Genomic DNA, 27,271 nt, shown 5'->3' on the forward strand with positions numbered 1-27,271 from the left:
CAGCGCGTGTCCGGTCCTGTACCTCCCTGTGTTTAGTGTACCAACGCATTGATTGATTACAATTTTCAGTTCAATTCTATTTTGGCTTAATACCTTGAAATGAAAATGGCGTGAAATATTTCCTGAACACAAAGAATACACCCCTTTTATCATTGTTATTTACACACGAAAAAAAGTCTAATTTCTTCATCCAAAGTCTGAACTCCAAAAGAAAAGCTTTTACTGAACACTAGATTCAGTCGGACCCACGTTGGTCATTGACAATTAAAGATTATAGTAAAGAAAACTGTGAACTGGACAAAAGAGTTTTAAGAGTGACAGCGTTTCGCCACTCATCCAAGTAGCTTCTTCAGTTCCTTTGATGGAACTGGTGAGAAATGACTGACTCTCAATCTCGAGTAATTGCCTACCTATAGTGGCACATTCAACCTGTAGCGTTTGTGTTCATATCTACGCGTGTACATAGTTTACGAAGTCATACCAGGACTCATAGTGTCCCTCATGGAGATCTGTTGTGGAAGCGTATGAGGTTACGACGTCAATCACAAACTGCACATAATGCTAAGCAGGTTTTGGCTGTTGGCACTGTTCTACAGGCTTTTCTATCATTAATAGTTCAACTCATCAACCCTCATAGTCCCATTTTAGATCTTATTTAGTCCCGTTTTATACCTTTTCTAGTGTTGGATCAAGTGGCACTTACTTCTGACATGGAAGGGAAAACAGAGGTTAGATATGGGTTCAGTCTGGTTAAAAATAGAATATGGGTCAAGGGTAGTGACTGGTAACGGTTAGGGTTATACTCAGTAGGGCTGAGATTGAGTGATTTCTAATGGTCAATTATATGCTTGGGTGTTTTTATTGGACAGGTCTACAACCAATCCTCCTTAAAAGAATGGTTTGGAGCAAAGTCCACACTTTGGAGGCAGAAATGTGACTATTTGTCTTTGTTAAATTGCACTAATTGAACGTTTTTTTCTTGTTCATGATCAGAAAAATATTATTGAAAGGTATTTTAATGTAAAATCAGATCGAAAATCTAGATTGAGCAATACGAGAGACAAATATGTAGGACAATTGAACAGTCCTAATACTTAAAATATACTGTAGCCTGAATGTTTGTAATGTCCCCACAAGACGCATGGGGCCAGTGTGTTTGTGTGCGATAGCTCCAGTGGCACCTACGCTCTAACAGCACTCATACACAGGATTACAGATCAGGCAGTTTACATCCGTCTGGCTGGCTGGACTCCTGCAGGCAAAACACTAACACGGGGCTAAAACAGGCTCACACACAGATATACTGAGACCCGGCGCAGGTCTGACACTCAAGCCTTTCCAAGAGGCTGCTGCATGCGTCCAGTTCTCTTTTAAAGGCAGTTCATTTAAACAGGTTTTCAAGTGCTTTGTACCATCACAAAAGGAAGAACATAAGAACAAATATTCTGTGTTCAAATAAAGTCCACTGTAAAACATGTACTGAATCTATCTTTTAGTTTATGGGCACTATATTTTGTGCGCTCGTTTTTATATCATCAAAAATATATACGTTTGTCTATATTTGCAAAGTTCTGTGTTTTGAAGTAACACTTTGAGACGGACTAGACAGCCGAAAATGTCGCCAACACATTAATGGTGCAATAACAGTCAGACAGCCCACGCCCTCCTCTTAAAATAACACAGCTAAATAATTAAGTAACAAGTTCAGCCAAATATTAAGAAGCAAAACAAGAGCGTGTGTGCAGCTATTTGAAAACTTTAATCCACTATTTTGAATATAGTTTAAAATGTTTTTCCTGTTAAGCTGACATGCTGTGCACCATTTTCCTTTAGCAAAAAAGGCACTGCTAATAAAGGTCACTTAAGTGCATTAACATCTTTGTATGAGTCAAAGTTTTAATATTTGAGGAGGAAAAAAACCTCCTAGTTTCCAGATTCTTTGCCAGCGCACAGCTAAAATGACAAGTCTTGATTAAAAAAGGAAAAAGGCGTGTTTGCTTTAGGCATGAAGTGCGGTGACCTCACGCGGCTGGCATATAGGATTTCCCCACTTGTTTAAAGGAGGGCGGCCCCGATAGGACCAAGAGTCAATAGTAGATTAAATGACTTAAGAGTGGAAAATGTTTGCGTGGTGTCACACTGCGAGGACTTTAGCTTCACACATAGTATCTCAGTGGGTCAAAGCCGACACCAGAGGCACACCTGATCAGAGCAGGTTGTCTTGGCATGTACAGCGCTGAAGTAATGACCTCCAGACTTCATAAAACCACACCTTCAAGCGTAATAGTGACACAGATAATACTCATCAAAAAAACAAAACACTTGCTGTTACGATATCGAATTTTAGTGTAACGATTATTGTGAGAAGAACCATAAAATACTTTATTTTCTCTCATTCAAACGGTCTTGTTTGTTCCTAAAATGGTCACAATTATAGTTTTAGTTCATACGATTATATTGTGACCTGAATAATCACGATTATCTATTAACCGAGTGATCTTGACATCCTTAGCCATTACCGAGCCGTAATTTGGATAAATAATATTTCCCTAATATTTCCTATAATTGTATATAAATGTGTAATCCCTCATTCGTCATATTTTGTTGGTTTGTTTTTTTTATATTACAACATATAACACCAGGGATATGGCTTTTGATCACAAATGTTATATCTAAAAAAAACGTATCTTTCTAAGCTAAATGTATTATCCGAGTTAACCAAGTAATGTTTTGGCAATCCGCATTGGTATCTGTGGATTAAAACTACATGTTCAATCTAGAGCGAGAGAAAGGGAGAGAAAGAAAGAGAGAAAGAAAGAAAAAAGAAAGGGAAGGAGGGCTCCAATCTAACTGGAGCAAAAGCTTAGACCCGGCGCTTGTTAGCGGTCTTTACTCCTTGTACCAGGATATGCGTCTAGGCTAAAACACTACCAAGCTTCTGTGATCCTCCTAGGTTTTTAGTCCCTTTCAATTTTTCCTTCTCGTCTTGAATAAAGAGGAGACACAACAGCGAGACCGCCCGCTCTGCAAAAAAAAAAAAAAACCAGACTGTAGCTTTTTTTTCTTGAGCCAGAGAAATCATCAAAGCATGAGCTACATTATTCAGCCTTGCCGAGTCTGCATGACAACACAGCCAACAAACAGGGCCCTTTTCACCAGCAGACGGCCACAACACTACGGCGCGCTGCTATTTCAAACCACTCGCGGAAGAAAGGAGCGCCCCATAAACTAGTGAGACAGGAGAACTGATGTGAAACGCAAATAAGATGATTCAAAGCACTCGGAACACAGGGACATGTAAACAACAGCCACTCAACAAATACCAAACAACGCAATTATCAGAAGGGATGGGCAATTTACCGGCATGATATGACTTTTTAGAGTTTCTCAAGGTTGGATGCAACGGAGAGTGTCAAATGTAGTCATTTGAAATATTTTGAAATTGAAAATACATGCAACTAAACATGAAAGAGGCAAGCGTGCACCCTCACTCAGACACTAAGTTGCAAATAACACAGCTAAAGAGAATTATACAGTGTCATTTTGGATGCATTTCAATTCACACACACATAAGCATCGGAAAAAGTAAAAGGTAATTCAAAAATATCAGTCATTGAGCAGTTTCCCTTTCGTAACACCCTACACCCTTCAGTCACAGGAAACAAGTTAGTGATAAACAGAATTCATAATCGTTTCTCAAAGTAGAAAGATTACAAACTAGATTTTTTTAAATGTTTACAATTCTAAATGGCTTCCCCCCCCCAATTTGGATCATATCACACTTCATTTCTGACCCTGGTACACTATGATGCCACTGGAAGCGCATCTGCAGCTCCCATACAATCACTACATGTCTCACACACTCACTTGTTGGTTAGTTTGCGGTGTCAGCACATCCACACCTGGCTGCCAAAACTAAATCTAATATCTGGCTTTCACCTCGCATTCCCTGGGTCTATCCGAAAAGCCTCGGCGGCGTCTGTTTGTGAAGTCGGTCCTTGTGTCAATATGTCATGTGCGCATCTGTATGTGTGTCTGTACTTGTCTATAGCACTCTCAATGTCTCTCCGCTCTCCATCTACAGTAATACTACACTCTGGCTCGCTGGCTCGCGCCTGCTTGCTTGTCTTTCTCTGTTCCTCACTCATAAAAAGTGACATCTGCTCTGGATATAGTATAGCATTAGGATTCAAGCTGATAATGATAGTTTCTCTCTCTCCAGTCAGGCAGACAGACATAACATACCATTCCAGCGTTTCCTGTCTATGCTGTCGGCCAAACTATTTAACCCTGTGTGGTGATCATTCTCTCTGAGCATATGCGCACACACACAAGCTACTATGCTGGTGCCAGAGCCCTATAATGCCGGCTAAATCTCCCTGTATTCATATAAAATTAGTCCATATGGCGGGGAACGCAGCCAAGAGGAAAATTAGAAACTTAAAACTGGAGAAAGACCGGAGAATAGTAAAAAAGAAAATGTACAGAGCTCAAGTTGAAGTTAATTGGACCCGGGTGCAGGCAGAGAAGTTGCACACATTTTGCATAGACAAGCTTAATTTTCATTTCCCCCTTCCTTTTCTGGTTTGTATATGGTATTTTGGTGACAATTTGGCATTGTATATCCTTGCGCGGTCTGAAGGAGTCAGTATATCAAAGCCAACTCTCTGAACCCCATTACTCTGGCTCAAGTTCAAATGCGCCGTCTCAAAGTTACACCCCTGGTCCGAGGTCAGTTATGCTAGTGTCCATTTTATATCACGCAAATATTACTACTACTAGGTACACACTGCAATATAGGTATCATGGAAACTAATTATATATATATATAAGTGGGGACATGTCAATCAATCCAGAAATGTTTGAGTTTCACTTTTGGTGCAGTCATGAAAAACATAGGTCTTGCAATTAAAAAACAAATTTAAAAGCTGCACATTTGTTATAGGTCAGCCAAAGTTACCCAAAACGTCTCTGTAAACACTCAGCTATAATGCGTCTCCCTTACAAAGTCTCACTTAGCAGGGCAAGTTGAAGTTCATCTGTCACGAGTCAAAAGTTACAGTCCATGACCATTAAAGTATTTCTGAATAATTAATCCCGCGATGAGGAGCGCGTAGACAGACAATTAGTCCAGTAGCCTACTTTTACGCATGATATGGAATCTGTCCAAGCGCAACTCTGACTCATAGACGCTCGATCGTGTACATTATTCTATATGGGACAGTTCGGCTCCCCGCGCCCCGCCGCTGTCCTACGCATTTACGCACTAAACACTTGGTCATAGCGTCTTGGGGTGAAGTCTGATTTGTTGCCCTTCTGTCTGTTGGAGAGAGCGCATAAACCCGATTTAACTACACCAAAGTCTGTGGGTAATGGGCTGTCGAGGTCGAGAAAGAGCGAGAGAGGGGCTAGAAGAAGAAGAAGAAGAAGAAGAAGAAGAAGAAGAAGAAGAAGAAGAAGAAGAAGAAGCGCCGCACGGCTACTCACATATCTCCATTCCCTGTGGCTGGGAAGCGGTGCAGTTGCAGGAGCAGGTGACATTGGAGTTTGCGGGGCCGCCAGGGGCCGTTAGGTTTTGCATGGGGCTGGGCAGAGCTGGACACCGCTCCGGGGAGAGAGCCGCAGCCACTGCCACGGCCCCCCGACGAGAAAACACAACAAAAAACTTCCAGGCAGCGGCAGCACAGTGCGGCCGCTCCGAGTAAACTCCACACAGTTTCGCACTTAGCCTCCCCGGATCATCTCACGCCATTTGTGTCGCGGCGCGGCTCGAGGACCGAGTTGGACGCAGGTCTGGGGGAACAGCCATTGCATTTGACTAACGCAATGTAGAGTTTCTTTTTTTTTTCTCCCCCGTTCCTTCCTCCACCGCCGAGAGCAGCTGTCCTCTCACTGCCAGAGCGGAGCAGAGACAGCGCGCCCGGACCCGCCCCCTCAAACAGAGCGACGTGCGCCTCGGCTAATCAGAGCGGAGCAGACGCCGCGCGCCCGGACCCGCCCCCTCAAACAGAGCGACGTGCGCCTCGGCTAATCAGAGCGCAGCGGAGGAGGGCCAGACGCAGAGGGGAACCGCGCTGCCTTCACGAGCGCACAGAATTGCCCATTATTTTATTTTATTTTTTTTATTTTTTTTGACCCAGTCCCCCACCTCCCACCAAACTGGGAAAGTCTGGCTGTTTCTGCAGATACGTGAGTCAAGCAGTGATTCCACTTTCTAAAACTCTAGAGTGACTCACTCTCTGCTCATTATGTAGGCTGGAAAAACACTCAGCCACTCACGCATCTCTAGAAAGAACTAGAGAGGCTTCACCCTTTTCACACAGTATGGGCCTATTGCTGTATTTTGGCTTACCACTGTACTTGGAGATGTATAGATAGGTAGCCAGTACTGTGCAGGTGATTCAGTGGCGTCACTTTGCCTCTGTGTCATGCCATAATCTAATGAGAGTGGTAGTGTGCTGCCCGTGGTCTAGTGGTTAAAGCGGCAACACATATGCCAGGCTCAACCTCCAGCCGGCTGCAGCGTTGTGAGTTTGAATCTCGGTTTTGACAATTTGCTTCCCCATTTCACGCTGAAACTGTCCTGTCTGGTAAAATTTATAGGATCCAAAAAAACTATCTGTCCTTTGGGGGGGGGAAAGTTGTAGTATGGAAAGGATGGCTCTGACATTTCAAAAAGGTGCAATATATTATCCTTGAAATACAAAGTTAAGTTTACCAAACAACAGAAAAGTCATAAGATAAGATAAGATATTCCTTTATTGTCCCACATGGGGAAATTTCATTGGTGCAGGTAGATACAGAGGTAGATACAGAAGAACAGATCACTTATAGGAAGTCTGAAAAACACTTTCAGTAGAAGATCTCCTATAAACAAAAACTCCCATAGACAAATAAATAAATACTTAAATACCATTGCATGTGATCACGACAGTAATTGCACATGAATATGTGTCGCGACATGAATATGTGTCACGACATGAATATGAGTCATGAATGTATTTGCTGCATTGTTTAGCCTATATTAAATCTCATCTTCCTGCAATTGAATGCAGCCTTACCCAACAGCAATCTGTGGCATAAAGAACCTCCCTGTTTCTTATCAGACATGTAAAATAGATTATCCAGACTATGGCCAACTACATGCACATTTGTTTGTCTGGACCATAGCATATTTAAATGAATAATGAGCTAGTTTGTTAGCTAAGGGCCCCTCTGCGTGGACTAGGCTTGGTGCTGCTGTCTGGAGTCAGCTGTGGTTAATATTCATGAGCGCTCTTGCATACATTATCTACATAAAGCATTAATTGCTTATTGCCCAAGCTGGCTATTCACAAATGCAGAAATTATACATCTGATGCTTCAGATGCTTGTGTTTGATACCATTTGATTTGAAAATAAATTAGTGTTTAAAGCCCAATAGATGAGGAGGAAAATGGATGGATGGATCTCTTTATTCTTTAGACTTTATTCTTTTGACTTTAGTCTTTAGACTTTATTCTTTAGACTTTATTCTTTTGACTTTATTCTTTAGACTTTATTCTTTTGGCTTTATTCTTTAGACTTTATTCTTTCTGCCACAACTCGGGTATTTTTGACCCCCTGAACTTCAATGAAAAGTCCCGGATCACCGAGGCTCTCTCTCCCTTTTTCCCTGCTCAGGTCTGTGTTCAGCACGATCTTGCATTTTGTCAGGACAAACTACTATTTGAATCGCAAACTACGCAATCATCAACGGTGAATTACTGAGCTTCTTTTGGTACGCCGCAAAATGCAGCAGAAAATATGGACAGGCGGGAAGGCGGTCGCACGGGAGACGAGAGCCATTTAATGGCTTTACTTATGAACTATTACTATCATAAGGGTGTAAAATTAGTTTGTGCAAGGTTGTGTTGAGTTTAAAGGGTTATAAAAGGATAATTCATTTAATAGTGCAACAATATCTTCAGGATGGAAGACACTGTCAATAATTTAATAATACTGTAATTGTATCCATAATGAAAATGTTTAAAATAAAATATTGCTAATATAACATTAATTGCAATATTCTATCTTATTTTGTATTGTTTGGAAGAAATTCTGTAAATATAAATAAATTATACTTAATTACATAACTTGAAACCATTGAACATGATAATAATCCAAAATAAACATTAAACATGAACATAATTCAACAATCTGAATTGTTAGTTCATTAACTAAACTTTGTATCTGACATTGTAGACATAGTTTCTGATTTGGTTACTAACTTCTAACTTGAACTTGAGCTTAGGAATAAAAACTGGGTGGCCCGAGCAGTTCCTGAATGCAGCACCAAGTGAGGAATGGGACAGGACTTGTACTGTATGTCTGTGAGAGTGCTTGGGGAGGGTGCACATGGCTGGGGCAGAGGAGAGGACGTGTGGGGGGGTTTGACCTGACTCAGAGCGAGCAGACGGCCAGGTCGCGCTCTGACAATGGCAATGAGAGTGAGAGAGAGAGAGATGGGGGGCCGTGCATGGGACCATCAGCCTGCACCCTGCGCTATTTGGGGAGGGCTGAGGAGGAGGAGGGCGCCTCGAGTTTCACTCCCTTGTTACGGCGGGACACAGCCAATCGAGACGGCGCTTTGAAGGGGCTAACCTTGAGCTGACCCCCTGCACCAAGCTGTGGTTCAGGGGCACATGTGCAGCACAGAGGCCAGACCCCCCACGGCACCCCCACCTCCACCTCCTCCAGTAGCAGCCGCAGCAACACTTCCTCTGTGAGTCTATCCAACAGTGCAACACTCACACCCCACACGCACAAACGCTCTCCAGCCAGAACTGTCTGCAGTCTATAAATAAACCAGGCTGTTCAAATCGGAGAAAGCTCTAAATGCCTCTCCATGACAGAAGGCCCAGGCCCCTATAGCACACATTAAGCGCTCTGTTATCCCTATTTCTAACACGATGACAACTTTTTATTTCAAGTGTACAGGAGTATTCAAGTATTAGTTATTATTTTGGCTTACACTACACTTAAGAGGTGTCCAATACACAGAATACGTTTCTAAAATGCAAGTAAACATGATTAAATACAAGGTTACTGAGAAGTTGAGGAGAGTGTATTTTACACCATATTCTACCACTAGATGGACTAGATTTGGACTGAGAAATGAATGAAGCACTGAGGATTGTTTTTGGCATTGGGATCCCATTTGAGTCAGAACTATGTATTTGGGCCTCAAAACTCGTGCCATGGACACGATAAATGCATAAATATGGAGAATATTTCTGACAGCAGGAAAAGAGGTCATAACAAAGAAACAAATGACACAAACTGAGCCTAAACATACTGTATGGCACGAATAACTTTATGTTCACTGATATGAAATAAAAGCAAAAAAACAAAATCCTTTGAATTTTATCCATGTTTCAATGTTAATCTGTCAAAGGACAATCACAGAGATCCTGTCGTTAGGTTTACCATAATGGATTAGTGTATATGTTTGCAGTTGATGAGGGAAACACATATGTAATCAATCATGGAATCAAACCGGGCATCTTTGTTATAGACGAGAGGCCATTGTGCCACAGTAGCACTTAATTATTTGAGCCGCTCCTCTCGGGCAGAAGGCTACCAGAACCTCTCACCACAATTAAATACTATTAATACCCATTGTTTTATGTTGCACCATTTTGCCAAAGCACATTCCTCGTTTTGTTCACTGACAATGGCAATAAAGCCTTTTTCTGATTCTAATTCTCAGCAAAACTCCAGTCACATGGCGTTTCTTTATCCAAAGATAAAAAATTTCACATACATTACTTATGAATGTATTCAGAGAGACCCCCTCCAGCCCTGACTCTCCATAACAACATTGTCAACCTAAAGCCATATCAACAGTTTCACATTTCATCATGCAACAAAGCAGTCTTTTCAGCTCCCCACAACCTGCAGCAAACCATAAAAGCAACATTTAAGATCCATACATAATAAAACCTCATCTAGCTTTTGACTGAAACCCGTGAGAGTGCATGAGGCTGGTGGGGGTTTAACACTTTATTCTGAAAATGCTGGTAAACCAAAAGCAATAAAAGCAAATGGACCTGTGTGAAGGGAAATAAGTAAATGGGAAAAGCAAGGACCTCCGACAGATGTTGTGCATTAGGCGTTGCATCACTAGCCAACTTCCACTTCCCATCATGCAAAATATTTTCTTTGACTCCAGCCCATAAGTGAAGTGACACTTTCGAAGAGCGGGGAGAAGGGAAAAATAGATGCATGACCCTGATGTAATTTAGAAAACGGCTGGCAGCTGTCATCATTTTACTGAAGCTACAAATTGAGCCACTCGTCTTCTCATCAATGAAAGCAACAACATGGGAAGGAAATGTTTCTATGTTTACACAAAGGTTCTCTTATATCATTGTTGTTATAATGTTGTGGTCAGTGATGAACAGAATAAAAATGATGAAACATTTTCACATATTGCATTAATAGGGTTTTAGTAAACAGATCGGGCTCAAGCGTTCAAATTCTACATTAAAGGGAAGAGAATCTACCTAAAGTGGACGTGTTGTGCAATATTTGGAATGTCATTGGCCTTAAAAACAGACTTTTAAGTTGCCTTGCATTGGTATTCTACATTTTCTAAACTTAAATGATGTTTGGAAAAGACACATTATTTGGGACATGGTGCTGTTGACATAATTAGCACGCCATCATTAGTGCAAAAATGCTCAGAATGGTATTTTCTTGACTCAAAACTGTACAGGCGACTTCAGTGTTTCTGGAATGTTTTTATGTGGATAAAAGCTCAAAAAGTAAAATTTTGTATTCAGTAGGGAATAGTATGTTCCCTTTAAATACTACAAAAGATACTTTGCTGACCTTTTGTTGGTGATATTTGTATCTTTGCCCTGTCACATGGTTATATTTTCCAGCTGTTGGTTTGAGATCTGAAAGACCATGTCCATATATGTAAACAGATGTATCTTAAAAACATTTTAGGCAATACCACATTTACATCTCCAAGTCTGTGTAACCTCCCTTAAACCATTTCAAGTATTTTCCTTGGCCCATGATTTGACACCCTTTAGTCAGTTCTCAGATTGTTAAATTTTACAACAGTTTCAAGGGATTCCATTCCATTGTGTCAGGACCTATGTCTCGACATTGACAGTGCACTTGGCCCTAATCAATTTTGAATGCTGGTCTCATTAGTTTCCTTAACTGTTATTTCAGGTTTGGCCTTTGTTTGAATGTGTCTTGGCCATCTTGGAAAGTCATCAAACCCCTTGATTAGATGGCTTTATCATCAGGATTGTGTGTTTTTTCAGTTTATATTTATATATTTATTTGTTTTTACAGTGAATCAGCCAGGCAACTCCGACACATGAATTGTCCCTTTGTCAAAATGCTAAGAACTCATCTTTTATTAACACAATGTACAACTGTCCAGAGCCTGAGGGAGCTCAATGTTTAGTGTGACCATTTATGAGGTCACTCCAATATTTACCCATACATAAATATATAAAACACAGCCAAGCACCGCATCCAGAAATCCTCTCATCCATGGACCCCTCTAAACAGCCAAACACACACACACACACACACACACACACACACACACACACACAGGACACACACACAGGACACACAGGACACATACACAGGACAGACACACACACACACACACAACACACACACACAGGACACACACACACACACAGGACACACACACACACACAGGACACACACACACACACACACACACACAGGACACACACACACACACACACAACACACACACACAGGACACACACACACACACAACACACACACACAGGACACACACACACACACACACAGGACACACACTCTGTCTGTCTACTGCGTCAATTCAGTCCCCCGGGGAGCATGCCGGGTGACACCACTAACAGGGCAGACCAGACCAGACAGCCAGCAGACAGATAAATACTAGCCTAGGCTGAATACCAAATGCACTCCAGTCTACCAGCTCCCCTCCCCCCCCTCCCTCGCTCTCTCTCTCTAACTCTCTCTCTCTGTCTCTTTCTCTGGGGAAGGGTCTGTCTCATGTATTTGAGGAATACTAACTTTAGGTTGATGAGATGATCACGGCTGGCGCATGGATTTATGTCTATTTTGGGGTAATGGGGGAATAGTGAAGGGATAGGCTTTCATACTCCAATAATAGAATATATACTTTCATTAATGATTTGTTCTACTGAACCCTAGTATTTTTGACCCTATCTAACAATTGGATACGTTTTTAAATAGGTTTACCTTTCTGATCTTATTTGACTATCATATAAGACAATAGCAATAACCCTGTAGGCATGTTTCCACTGGTTCACTTTGGGGTGGATCAAGGCGGTCCGAAAGTGTCTCCAGTGCCATGAATGAACCATACCAGCCTGTTTCAGGGGTCCGAAGGGGGCGGTGAGCTGTACAAGCTCTCAAAGCAAGCTGGCTTGCTTTCGGCTCCTAGAACGCTTTAGTGCAAGAGGATTTGAAAAGAGAGAACATGGACTCAGGTTAAAACGAAATGGGAAAAGCAAAAATAAAACATAATGATTTATCACCAACCGCTGCCTTGAACTTATGATTAACTGCCGTATTTTCAGTGATGATATTTTTGGAGCCAATGAACAAAACAAAGCTAGCAACACACGACATTCGCGTCAAGATTGAACATATTATCATTCCGAGGCATAATGCATCTAACACTGTCAAAACCCAATGCAAAATGAAAACACTCCTATTTCAATACAGCCTGGACAGAGAAGTGTTACCTCTGTACTCTGCAGGAAGTGATAATGGACTCTAGAAATGTTTGCAGAAATGTTTCATATGAACCACAAAGTCTAGTGGTGACAAAACAATACTAATTTGTGTATTTACCTGCTCCTTCTGAACAAAGTAATAATAATCTATCCTATCATTAAATAACCCTAAAATTGACAAAACCTTTTTATGGATGTATAATTATTCTTATTTTTGGTGACCAAAAATAGCAGTGGCGGTAATGGTAGAAGGAGGGGAGGGGTATTTCCTGCTCACAAAAACTATTTGTGCTTGTTCAGGAGTTCTCCGCATGTGGCATTGTTTTCAACAGTTTGGAATCAGAGCATGACCCAGTTGTCCCATCAAAAAGATTATTTCCTTTATGTGACAACCACTGTAGAGAACATGGCGGCAAAGGGAGGGCTAAAAATAGGCAAAAACCAAATAAGGACTTACCCATCAATTTAAAAGCACAAAATTAAGACTCAAACTGGCCTCTTTTACAATTTGTGTAAAAGATTATGTGCTTAAAGGGTGTAAAAGTGAAGTAAAAATACTTGGGTTAAAACTAAACTAATCCAAGGAAAAGGGAAAAAACATGCACAAAAAACTAAATTGTAAAATAAATAATAACCTTGCATATGACTATAATATATGGAGTTATTTCGGGGTATATTCCCGGTACGACTGACTGTATATGAATAAGAAGGAACAGACTATTCCTGGATGTTCCCTTTTAGTCCATCTACAAACAACATGCACAGTTACTCAGCCTCTACTGTATATGCTCTGGGTGCATAATATATGTTTTTATTTATTTAACCTCTATTTAACCAGGAATGTCCCGATGAAATTACTAATCTCTTTTTCAAGGGAGTCCTGGCCAAGAAGGCAGCACAGATCAGTCATAACAGCAACACACGTTTAGACTATTACAAGAATGTATTGTCTAAAAACAGTTACAAATAGATCTAAACATGTCTGCATTCATTAAAACTGATTTATTGGAAAACCTTATATAACCTTTAATTTAACACCAAGACTAATCCATGGTTGATCTGGAGTGTAGAGCTGGAGACACTTAAATGTAGACTGTATATGACACTTTTCTGCATTATCTGGTGGGATTTTTTGGAGTAAATGCAGTATAGGTAACTTTATTATATTCCCTACTGTGGAACATTCCAGGCAAAGTAATGACCTTGGGAGACAGAGTCTGCACCATCGCTGCTCCCACTCTCTGGAGCTCACTGAACACCTTCAAAAACCAACTCAAAACTCACCTTTTTCTAAAAGCCTATAATTCCCACTAATGACTGCTCTTTCTCTTTCGCCTTGTTTTGTTTGTTCTGTGTTTGTCCTTGTTACGTCTTTCTTAATGTAATGCGTATTTGTGTCCTTGAAAAGCGCTATATAAAACTGATGTTGTATTATGATGATTATTATTATTATTAACATCGCCAAAGAGACGAGCAGGTAGCGCACGCCCCCCCTCAGACACCAAAACAACTGAATCTGTGCAACTAGAACTTGACAGGGTTGAATCTAATTCCTAACATGAGACTTGTAAGCCAAATTGCTTTTAATTTTCTGTGCGACAGTTGGTATTTCTGTGCAAAAACCCAAACTGCTTTCTATAGTCAGATCTTCTGCAGGCCCGAGCAGTAACAAGGTCATCCCTCCCCCTCCCTGTAAAACCGTCACATTCCCAGCTCCCACAGCTCCATCTGACCTTTACCACTCCACAGCGCCATCTTGTGGAAAGTGCCAAAATGTTGAGAACGTGTTGCATGATTTTTTTTTTTAAAAGGATTTTTGGCCCGGAGGTTTTATTGAACAGGACAGACAAGAGAGAAGGGAGGACATGCAGTTAATAGTCATATGACGTATGTGTGCTGCCCGGTGGACCTTAACTGGTCCACCGGGCAGCACATATTGCATGATTCATCACCAAACATGGACTGGAAAAAAACACCCAAAAAAAAGCCCACTTTGGATTCTCTGGTGTCTAGCCTCACATCTTTTTCACTATAGACTTGAAGAAACCCAAGCTCTCTCCGGGGGCACGGACTTAAGCTTTGAATCAATTACGCCACGTCTTCATCACATGCCACCAGGGAAACACGGAGGACACAGACAAAATGAAACAGTCACTTCCTGCAGCTTATATTATCCAGACACGCTCTGTTCTGACGGAAAAAAGGAGGAAAAAAAATAAAAAATAAATTTTCACTGAGACTAAATTGCTTTTAAATTGCAAAGTGTAGTCCTTGAAAGAGAAGAGAAACGTTCTGAATGTGGTAAAGTCTAAGCTTTACACTGGTGGATGAAAGGGCAGACATACAGACTGTGTGTGGGCCCGAGACTAAATAAATCAAATTTTGCTAGAAAATAAAAGAGTGCATTTATATGTTGTGTAGTGAAGATCAAAAGAGTACAAATTAATCTACCCATTTATGGATTCAGTTTATAATCAGCCTTGATTCTGCAGAATAGGTTAAGTTAACGTCATGTTGAACTTGCTAATAATTAAACTAACATGAGTTCAGATACTTAAAGTAGGTTAAGTTTTAGGAGCTTTAAACCATATTATAATTGTTCCTCCTTGTCATTAAACAGCCCAAAGATGTATTTAGAGCGATTATTTGAGTAATCTTAATTATCCTCCGTCAGTCCAGGTCTTCAGTGCTCCCCATGTCACGCCCACTGCTCTTTACTCTGCAATTTTATATTCTTAAACGGTGACATAGGATTTGACAGCATCGCAAAGACATTTTGGCACAAATTAATAAAATATCCTCTGATTTCAATAGTGAACTGCAGCTCAGCAATTTTCAGCACGGAATTAATCCGACTTGTTTTTAGATCAATATTGCAATAGATTAGAAATACAAACAGATAAAAGGTAGACATGTCTGACCTGGTATATATTAAAAGACATGAATTCAACCTACATTTACATTCATAAAAATCTTTCGAGCTCAATGTAGTGCTCATCTAAAGTTCTTGTGCGTATAGTGTTGCAGAAAGTCTGTACACGGGTCACCTATAGCGATCTCAGACAGTCATCTGTTTCTTGTTACAGATCAAATATCTGATAACACATAATAGAAGAGAAAGAAGTCAAAACAAATCTTCTGCTTTATGTGACAGGCACATCTCCCCATACATTTCAGATAACCAGTATATATCGTATAATACAAATGAAAAGAGAAAGGTCTAACTATCTAACTAATGTAACTTTTCTGGTAGAGGGTCTGCCACCTGTCTGGAAAGTTCCACAGTATGGCAATAAACAATCTATCGTCATGGAGACACGCAGAGCCAAGTTCCAGGTCAGATCTGTGGGGAGGCAGCCCTTTATTTTAGCTGTTAAAACACCTAATTAAATAAACCAAAGATGTATTTATAATGCAGTACTGTTGAACATGCCAGGAAAAGGAATAACATCTCCATGGAGACAAGCAAGTGGCAACATATCACCAGAAAATGCTCTAAATGTTTTTTTTCTTCACAATTTTAAATATGCACTTCATGTTACGCAAAATAAACTCAAAATTGCATAGTGAACCCTACGTTTTTTAAATTCACATTATTCAAAATGAAAAACATTGTGAGTGATAAAAAAAAAGATGGTTTTATGTACAATCTACAACTATGGAGTCTATGTAAGTATGTAACACATACTTACAATTATCCGTTGATACTGGAAACAACAGCTACTGGCAAAAAGTGAGAATTGTTTGCTTTTGTTCTAGAATTTGATGATGTCCTAATCTCAGATGGTGGGTCTAAAAAAAGTCTATGGAAGATTTACTGTTTTTGAAAGAAATCTCCAAAATAGAAATACACAAATGTTGAACCTTATCATTATGGGATTTGCTGCTACACAAACCTGCAGTAATAATCTTATTGCTTGTCCTTTCTTGTTGTTGTTGTTGTTGTTGTTGTGGTGTTATTTTTAATGGCGGTTGGCAGCCAACTAAAAGGTGCATTTACTGCCACATACTGTAGTCGTACGTCTTCAATGTATATGTTTTACGCAATACTGTCAAAAAAAAGGAGAGAAAGACAGACAATCACATCTTTGGAGTTGAAAAAATACCATATTCTGAGGCTATTGTGAAAAAATAATTAAACTTTTTCTATTTGTGGGGTTAACACGCAAATTCCAATAATTACAGAGAAATGAACCATAAATTAGAACAAATCTGTGTGAATTCTACCATAGAACCTGCTCTAGCTCACTTTAAACTATAGATATTCTACAATGTTGTGATGTCACATGAATGCAACTTATAACTATAACATGAACATTACTAAAATCTTGAAACATTTCCACAATTTATTATGAAGAGAGAAAGAAAAGTTTGTATCTCGCAAAATGCCGTAAATGCTCTCATAAATCAGAACCCAAACCTGGCACGAGTCGACATGTTGCAGATAAGCTGGGGCCACCTGTAGCAGCAGCGGTCAGCTAAAGAGCCAATACATTCTCCATCAGATAATATAAAGCGTTTAAAGAGGGCACTGTTGACCTCGTGGGCCTTTTTAATGGCAGCTGGAGTCCACTCGGAGCTTGCGTCGTTTCACAAGTGCATCATCTTCACCTGCTGACATTTAAGGAGCAATGAGGAGCGGAGCGACTGTCACAGCAACCTGACTCCCTCGTGCACTGTCCCCATATGGCAGCACCGCGCAGCCACGGATACACTACACTACGCTACACTACACTACAAAAAGTTGCAACGTGGACCGGTTACGATTCAACTTTACTACTAGTTTAGTGATGGGCTTGGGTATAGTTATGTTCTTTTATGGAACTAGCCTTTGCGTATCACTAATATCATTAAATGTGTGCAGTTTCTTTCTATTGTAGTTTATACAGTTCACAAACCCATCAGTAGATACAAAAAACAGCTTTGTGTGACAAATTTTGTACAAAACGTGCCCAGATTTCAGGCGGATTCACACCTGAAGCAGCTCTCGTGGGGTCAAAGCTGAATCAACTGCGACTCTTTTGTAGTTTATAACCTCTGTTTCTCCCTTTTCTGCACACGTTTTCACTCCGTCTCTCTCACATTCGCTCGTCTGTCCGCTCGAATGGCTGTAACTTTCCATTTGGTCCAAAAATCAGAACTTTGTCATTCACACTACACAGGACCACACACCTGGACATTGGACTAAACTAAACAGGAAAGTCCCAAAGTTCCCCAAAGGTTGCAATTGCAAATTCACCATTACTCACCTTAGCGTGGCCAATTTAAACTAGAATTTAATATCTAAAACACATGTCGCTGTTGTGTCATGTTTGTGTTGTGTCATGATAACTAACCCCAAGCAGAACACAGAGATGTCACTGAAAACTATCAATACTCAGTCAGATGTAAGCTCCCCACTGTAGTATGTAATATAGTGTAGTATTTTAGAGATTTTTTACTATTTATTTTGATACTTTTTTTTATTTTTACTTGGTAACCTGTGGTGTTTGGACTTTAAAATGATCAAAAGAAGTCCTTGTTAGTAAGTAAATGCTAGCCAGCAAAGCATCTATTTCAATCCAACTGATCAGGACCTCTGTGTTCCTTGAAACACAAGCACTACTCACTCTGGTGTATCACTATGTAAAAGTTATCTGCTCTATGGTCACAGGACACCAGACAAACAGGCCATCTCGTGTGTGTGGGTGTAATCAGAGTCTGATCCTAAAGGTGCGACTGGGATGCACATAGACAGCTGCAGAGAGTGGACCGTCTCCTGACTCAGCCATAACCCCATGTGCAGAGCAGTAATGACTTTGAGAGGCTTTGGATGGAAGCAAAGGATTTCCAGTTCAGGGCAATAAAATGACAAGATGGATTTTCAGACTTGTGCCAACTCTTGCCAACTCAAGCATGTAGGATGGTAATCGAAGCATCCCATCTATACCTTAATAAAAATGTTTCAATTGTTCGTTAGAATCCATTGTGTGTCGCAATGAAAGGCGTTATCGTTTTGCCTATCACCATGGCGACAAGCAGGTGACGCAATAAAACATAAATGAGTAAATGCGAGATGATTTTAATATCATCCCATAGACCCCATCGGTATTTAAGAATAGTTCACGCCTCTAAAACACTTAAGACGTGTTGTTCGGGTCATGATTGTCCGGGTGGTTTAGCTATTCAGCGAGATACATGTGGCTGCTTTCCTGGAAAAAAAGGGGGGGAAAGTGGACAGAAAAGCATGCATTACTGAAGAACCAACAAATAAAGTACTAAATGCTGTTAATCTGAGCCTAGAGAAAATGGATTTGATGACGATAGATGAACAATGATCTCCTCCGTTCCGCATGTGTCACTGAGTGACACACTGGTGGAGCAGTCGCCCCGTCGCCCCCCTCTCGCCGCCGCTGGAAGCGCGGTGTGCGGCCCGCCCCGTGGGGCCGCACAGCTCTGTCAGCTGTGTCTGACCATCATAGTGTGTCTGACCATCACCGTCAGCTCTGTCCGAGTTTGGCTTGAGAGGAGTGTTTGTAGGAGGTGGTGACCCGACCGAGAGATTGTCTGTGGAATATATTGTATACTGGATTAGGGATGTCACGATATCATATTTTAAAGAGTTACGATTATTGTGAGCGAGCAAGAGTGAAATCTTTAGTTTTCTTTCATTCATTTCATTTCGTTCAGTGGTCTAACAAGTTATTCCTCAAGTGTGTGCCTAGCTTTACAAAATGTAACTTTCAGAAAGTTAAAATAAAGTTAAATGTGAAAACAGCAAGAAAAATAAAAAGTTCTTTCCATTTGAGTCTATTTTTGGGCTATATATTGAACAAAATACCTGCTGGTTCTTACAATTACACAGTAGGAGGCGGTAAATGCACCTTTTCAGTTGGCTTCTAAACGCCATTAAAAGTAACAGAAGAAGAAGAAGATTATGAACTGAATAACCACAAATATCAATTATCAGTTAATATAAATTTGTTGTTTAGCTCTTTCTTGAGAGACCTGCTTGTGGCACTAATACTTGCAAGTGTGTTTTGCTGCCTGGAAGAAGCAGGGAGATGTAGATTAGTTTTATCAACTAAAAAACACAATAAATTGGACTCCAAAAGGGTTCATGAGCTTTTTAACTGTTATGGGGAAAATATATTGTACTTTTCTTAATGGTTTAATGTCCCACAACTTGTATTTAAAGTGTAATTACAGAGTCTAAGACAAACCCAGTAAGACATTAACAAGATAGAATAATTGTAAATAAGATGCTTTTAAAATTTGAACTTCTAAATTACATCAAGAACCTTTCATTGTGGATGCACAAACATTTTAATATATGTTTGGACTGACATGGCTGATCATAAAAGACTTCAACAGGAGTGTAGGAGTCTACATTTCAACCATTATGGCGGTTCTGTGGCTGTAACCATAAAAAGGCTACTGAGAAACCAGGAACATGAAATAACATGTTAGAGAAGATTTACACAACAGAACATAGTGCTGTTTATCCTCCCCACTAAGATGAGCGCCTCCTAAGCATTCCAGGAAAGGGTGCAGCCTCCATCACACAACCAACACTATCAGATCCTATCGCAGAGACAACCACAGAACAGAGCAGATGTTCCTTTGTGATAGCATTGTTTGGTCTGACTCGTCTATGTTACCAATAATGTACAGTGTTACCCAATAATGTACAGTATGCATGTTCAAAAGGGTTGTTCTTGTAAGTAAAGAATGTATGTTTGGTTATGTGACTGTCAAACTATGTTTACAACTAAGTTATAACTTGTACATACAGTTTTGGTAAAATTATTAATTATCATGAAGATACAACTCAATATAAATCAAATTAATCAAATCATCAAGCAAACTTCATTGTACGATGATTATACATTTTTCCATCCAATTGTCTTATTGTTTTCTGAAGTGTCTTTGAGTGTCTTAAAAAAGTAAAATAAATAAATAGGTCAAATGCAGTGGACACATTTCCATCCATCTTCTTTTGCTTATCCAGGGCAAGGCCATGGGCACTATCCAGTTCCCAGGCCAGTCGAGAGAGTTCCACATGTTTGTACTGGCTCTTCCTAGAGCCATCTGCTGGTGGGGCATGCCCAGAACACCTCCCCAGGGTGGTGTCCAGAAGGTACAGGAGGAGCTCGGAGTAGAGCTGCTGGAGGAGTAGCAGCTCTACTCCCAGCTCCTCCCATGTGACTGACCTCATCACCTTATCTCTAGGGTGAAAGTAGGAATGTAGATTGACTGGTAAATTGAGAGATTTGCCTTTCGACTCAGCTCCTTCTTCACCAAAATGTTTGATACAGCGACTGCATCACTGCAGACGAAGCATGTGTCAATCTCATTCTTCCACCACTGCTAAACAAGACCCGGAGATACTTAAACTCCTCTTGAGACGGCAAACCAGCTTTTCCCGGCTGAGAACTATTGCCTCGGATTTGGAGGTGCTGATTTTCATCCCAGCCGCTTCACACTCGACTACAAATCGTCGAAGTGCATGAAGTAGGTGCTGGTTTGATGAATCAGGACATCATGTGCAAACAGCAGAGATGAGATCTTGTGGTCCCCAAACCGGACACCCTCCGACTCCTGACCCTGCCTAGAAACTCGGTAATGTGGCACAGCCCCTGCTCCAGATCTGACAGCAAAGGGACAAGGTCGAATGCTTTCTCCAGATCCACAAAGCACATGTGGACAGGTCAGCCAAACTCCTATGAACACTTGTGAACCCAATGGAGAGTATAAAGCTGTATAAAGCTGCAGTGTTCCATGATTCTTCTGAGGTTCGAATATTGGTCGAATTCTCCTCTCCGGTACCCTGGGGTAGATCTTACCTGGGAGGCTGAGGAGTGTGATCCCTGTGTAGTTGGAACACACCCTTCGGTCCCCCTTCTTAAACAGAGGAACCATCACCCCAGTTTGCCTATCCAGAGGTACTGTCGCTGACTACCACATAATGTTGCAGAGGTGTGTCAGCCAAGACAGTCCCACAACATTCAGAGACTAATGGGACTTCCACACCGCCGCGGCCGAAGCGTCCAGTTTACATTCAAAGTCTATGGTAAACGCGCGTCGAGCACATAGTGCGTTATCCGCGGCGCGATTTCTTCGTTTTTGTGGCGCGATTGGTGCGTTTTTTTACGCTCTCGACGCTTTGAGCGCGTGTATGAGCCGGCCGAGGCGACGAAAGTGGCTTACGCGACGCGTTCAGATATGTTGAGGTCTCTGGCAGCTGAAGCGTAGCAGCCGCCGCAGCAGCCAATCAGAGCTGACGCTCCAGTGACGTACGTACGTACGTATTGCCCCTCGCATTTCCGGTATTCCCCGTGGAATTCCCCAAGAAGCGGCACCTTTTCCTTGCTTGTCAACAATGGCAGACAAACGATTGATTGTGGCTGTTTGTGGGAGAAAGGAGCTGTACGATGTATTCACGGTGGAATACAGAGACAGAAATAAGCCCGGCGCCTCCGTGTGAGGGTTTTGAAAACCAAAAACGTGAAAACAACGTTCTCGATATCCGCCATTTTACACAATGAAAGGCCACACCGACAACAACTCCACTGCTCATGCAACAACACCTCTACTGCGCATGTGCGCAGAGAGCTCGAGCGCGCCATACGCGCGCCTGTGTACAGTGGCCGGGGCGTCGATAGCGCGCGTCCGGTGCGTAAACCTTTCTAAAGTACACACGCTCAAATTCTGCGTCGGGCGCGATTAGGCCGCTTTGCCAGTGAGGAGCTTGCCAACAACCTCAATGACTTCAGCTTGGGTGATGGATGGGTCTGCCTCTGAGTACTTGGTCTCTGGTTCCTTCTCGGAAGACGTGATGGTGGGATTGAGCAGAGCCTAAAGTATTCCTTCCACTGTCCAAAAGTTGACGTCAACAGGTCAACACTGTAAACAGTACAGGTGGCGAAGCTCCTGAGGTGTCAGAGGCCGGCCGATAGTCCTCCATGGACTCCTCTCAGCCCCGGATTTTTGCCTCTGTGACCGAACGTGCTGCGATGCTCTTGGCCTACCGATACCTGTCAGCTATCACAACAACTTCCATCCGAAAGTGATTTTCAATCTGAGTTCAGCCCAACTAGTTCCCCTTTTTGATATGAATACAATGGGGATGACGGTGTTACTAGTCCTTCCTCTTTACCTAAGTTGGTTGTGGGTTCAATCCCTGGGCTGATAAAGAATCTCAACAGAACCGGCATATACCGTCTATTCCTTTGTCTTCCTTCCAATATTCACATTAATGCACGTGTGAGAAAAACCGCTGACTCTAAACTCACCCTGGTTCATAAAGGTAAGAGTGAGTGGTTGTCTGTCTGTCAGTTTGAGTCTAAATTTGAGCCTAATTGGTCATTGTCCTGGCCTGGGTACACCAGACCTGCCTGAGGGTGAATGAATATGTGAGGAGGGACAGAACAACCCCACTGTGAGCCATTAGCCAGCAGTAGACCCACATCCCATAGTGACCCCTTAGCTATTACTACTTGTATCTACACGATGCATTTCATCACTCAAAAGTGTGCTATAAATAAATAAAAATACATTGTAATAAATAACTAAACATAAATTAATGGCTTCTGTGACCATTACAAATCTTAGCTATAATTCCAATTATTCCAATAAATATATTTTTGGACCCAAGTCCACTTCAGGCCAAACCCCTCCTTTCTGTACTGTTTTCTTCTGTTTTGGCATCACCAAAACAATGTTTATTAAAGGGCAAGACCTTTGAGGGTAAAAATGTATATAATAAAAAGGAAATCAGGCGTTAAATTTGTGATATTTTACAATTTCATCCTCAGTTTATCTTTTATTACAACAGCTCAAGCTCAGTCAGATTTGTGAACAGCAGTTTTCAGATCTTGACACATATTCTGGACTTTGACTGGGCCATTCTAACACATGATTATGTTTTGTTTTAAACCATTCCATTGTAGCTCTGGCTTCATGTTTAGGGTCATTGTCCTGCTGATGGTGAACCTCCGTCTTAACAGGGTTTCTTCCAAGATTGTCCTGTATTTGGCTCCATCCATCTTCCCATCAACTCTGAGCAGCTTCCCTGTCCCAGCTGAAGAAAAGCAGCCCCACAGCCTGATGCTGCACCACCATGTTTGATGTGTGGATGGTGTGTTCAGAGTCATGGACTGTGTTAGTTTCCTAGCTTTTTGCTTTTCGGCCAAAATGTTAAATTTTGGTCTGATTAGACAGAGCACCTTCTTCCACATGTTTGCTGAGTCCCTCACATGGCTTCAGGCAAACTGCAAACTGGACTTCTTATGGCTGTGTTTCAACAATGGCTTCTTCTTGCCACTCTTCGAAAAGGCCACACAACTAATAGTTGTCCTGTGGACAGATTCCCGGTCCCTTATCCCTGACTTGTCTGTTGTGTTCCTTGGACAAACTTCTGTGGCCTTCACAGATCAGATGCATTTATATTGAGATTAGATTACACACAGGAGGACTCTATTGAACAACATTCAATCTTCCAGCAATCATCAGGCATCTTCTGACAGCAACAGGCTGCACTCAGGGAAAAGGAGGTTGAACTTATGTATAATTGTCCTTCCACTTCACAATTCTGTACCACTTTGTGTTTCTCTTTCACAAAAAAAGGCCAAAACAATTGATAAAGTTTTGTGATCGTGACATGACAAAATGTGGAAAGATTCCATGGGTATGAACACTCTTTACAGGTCTAATACTTCTGGGTTTGCAAATATATATCAAATACTTTATTATTAGATGCAGAAAGTGTGCAGTGATTGTCACAAACTGCTACTTTTACAATATACTGAAGAACAAAGTTACATACCGCAGCTTTAAGTTGCATTGGGTAAGTGATGCTATTTTGTCTAACTATGTCTATTTATTTGTATTCTTTGCACAGAACACCATTTTTAAATTCATTTTTTAATGTCCATACTTAGTTACACAACTCTTCCTTGGATACATTTTGATCCACTGCACCTGCCTCAAATTCCCACAGAAAGATCTCTGACAGTGGGTCCATAAAACAGCAGAGATTTGCTGCTTGTTGACCTTGTTTAGCTGCGTTGCCATGTCATTTCCTGTCCATGCACAGGTGCAGAGCTGTGGTTTATATACATTCATAAAGCCAGACTATCATTTTCCCCAGTCAGTCCACCCTCCTCCTGTACCCGTCTGGGAGAGTGCCGCAGGCTCCACTGCAGTCACACCACATTCTGGAAAAGTTGGACAGATGCTACATTACTCACCCATCCTTTTAGCTCAAAATGACATAGATAGACACTGATACTAGAGAGGCGTGATTCTGAATAGTGAGATGGATAATAATGTTTTGTTACACCATGGAAAAGGTTTAAATGTTTTTTAATATGAATTGCGATGTGTTAGATTGACTGGAGTGACAGTGGCACCATGAGTAAACCAGAAAGTTGACAGTTTTAACCTCATCATTGGTGTTCCTTCATCCTAAAATTACTCTGATAGTATTTAGATTGATTGCATGTTTGCATAATCCTGTATTGTCCTGCATTTGAGGCTTGAAAGCTCAGGAAATTTCTGTTTTCACCTGCACCCTATCCACAGCCAATGCGCTGTAACTTGTGATAGTTCGGATTTTTTTTTAAACTTTGAGTCCTTGGATTCTGAAATGTCATGTAGCCATTTTTCTACAATCAATGAAAATCTAATGCTTATTACAGTGAAAATCCTCTATGACAGTTCTTCTGTTCTGAACAGGAAGTCAATGGACGTGTTTCTATTATAAAGCTATTTTAGGTCAATATCACAGTTTAAAATGAACTGAATGTAAAACAATGACACACATATATAATATACTGATTCTAAATACCTGAAAAACAAAACAAAACATGTATTCTTTAATTTACTATTTTACCTCCACTTGCCATGGTTTATGGTTAAGATTAAGTATTTTTTTTAATTTTTTCTAATTTCTATTATAATGTCAGTCCAGTCCCTAATTCTTGCTGCAGTTTATGGCCTCCATTTTTTTTTATTATGGCCTTTTTCCCTGCATGAATGTGTGCAGCTTCAACCTCCCCCGAGCACACATTAAGAATGCTCCAAAATGTAAGATTACAAGTGACATTCACGGCATAGAAACTACGACAGAAAGAACCGCAGAAGTCATCTCCACCCTTTACTCCCTTATTTGCAGTACCGTCTCCAGTATAAACGTCCAGCGCTGTCCTCTGCAGTGCGCTGTCTGTAACTATACATCCAGACTTTAAAAGCAAAGCAGATAGGCTGTAAGCTGCCCGTCTTGGCTCTGTAATCACCAATGTTTACGGCCAAATAAAACCACACACACACATGTCCCTGCTCAGGTTTACTGCACTGTCTTCCTGTGTCATTACTGTCGTCTGGACCTGTGGCTGCCCTGGCGGGAGGAAGTGGACATAAACATACCTCCATCGCCCCCCCACAACAGCCCACCTCTAGCCGTTTCACTTGTCTGCTTTCCCCCCCTCTTTCTCGGGTAGGTGCTTGTGCCAGTGGAGGAGATTGGCATTAGAGCCAGACATGAGCTCATCGGGCGGCTGGGCAGACAGCTCAGCAGGGCCCTTGCGCAGCCCCACGCACCGCTACCTGCTGATTACCCTCCGTCTCTACCTCCCTCTCTCCTGCACCAGCGTCAGACCAGACTCCCTCTCTCTCTCCTTTAGTCTTTTTGTCTGATCTCGCCTTTTGCTTTCTTCTGTTCACAGCTTGACTTGCCTTTTCACTTTCCTCTTTGACTTTTTCCTTGCTCTTTTCACGCTATGAAGATTATGCAGGTAAAAGTTTCAAACCACAACAACAAAGACGGAACTAGGTTAAATTAAGAGTGAGCAAGTAACTAAATTTGTGATTAGGTTTTCCATTGAAAAACAAAACAAAACAGCGGATTGAAACAGTAATTGACCTGGATTATAACCAGAATGTTGTGTACTAAATATCAAACTACCTACTTAATAGGGTCTGCACACAAATGAAACATTGAAATAGGTAAATGGCCCAGCATAATTTGAGCTTTGTACTTCATAGCATTGACATGTTGTATAAATAATTTATATATGTCTTGCATGGAAACTTTTCAAGGTCTTATTTGTCGATACAATTGTCAAAACAAAGCACTAACAGAGGGAAAAGTGAAGGAGTTGTTGGGAAAAAAGATATAAAATACTGTGATTATTTTATAACACCATATCCATTATACACAGGGAAACAGAAAGGCAGTCAAGTAGCTCACCACTATCATGTGTTTTGGGACTGCTCTATTATTCATTAATACTGGACTGAGATCAATGGGGAACTGCAGACTATCTTTAACACTGAGATTCCATTTGACTTTAAAACACTGTATCTCGGATGAAAAACTCAAAAAATGGAAATAATACATTGATACCAGTGGAATGTACTTTTGGCTGCAGCGAAAAAGCAATGCAAAAGAGAAGGATGACAGCGACGGAGCCGACTGTCAAGGACTGGATTGAAATAACATCGGACATTTATAAAATGTA

At 41.1% G+C, this 27,271-nt stretch overlaps 1 protein-coding gene across 3 annotated transcripts in view; it reads right to left on the bottom strand.

Moving 5' to 3' along the window:
* Nucleotides 1–27,271, bottom strand: part of LOC140374329 (low-density lipoprotein receptor class A domain-containing protein 4-like) — a 319,179-nt gene that overhangs the window by 51,464 nt on the left and 240,444 nt on the right. Inside the window, exon 1 of one of the 3 annotated variants that reach the window (XM_072461194.1) lies at nucleotides 5,488–5,849. The exons of the other annotated variants lie outside the window; for them this stretch is intronic. Coding sequence (XP_072317295.1) covers nucleotides 5,488–5,581 — 94 coding nt within the window. The 5' untranslated portion in view covers nucleotides 5,582–5,849. Of the gene's footprint in view, nucleotides 1–5,487; nucleotides 5,850–27,271 lie in introns of those variants that run through there. 3 annotated transcript variants of the gene reach the window in all.

Source organism: Eucyclogobius newberryi, unplaced genomic scaffold, assembly GCF_026437365.1.
Source record: "Eucyclogobius newberryi isolate DKJ021-1_F unplaced genomic scaffold, fEucNew1.0.hap1 SCAF_3, whole genome shotgun sequence".
NCBI lineage: Eukaryota > Metazoa > Chordata > Actinopteri > Gobiiformes > Gobiidae > Eucyclogobius > Eucyclogobius newberryi.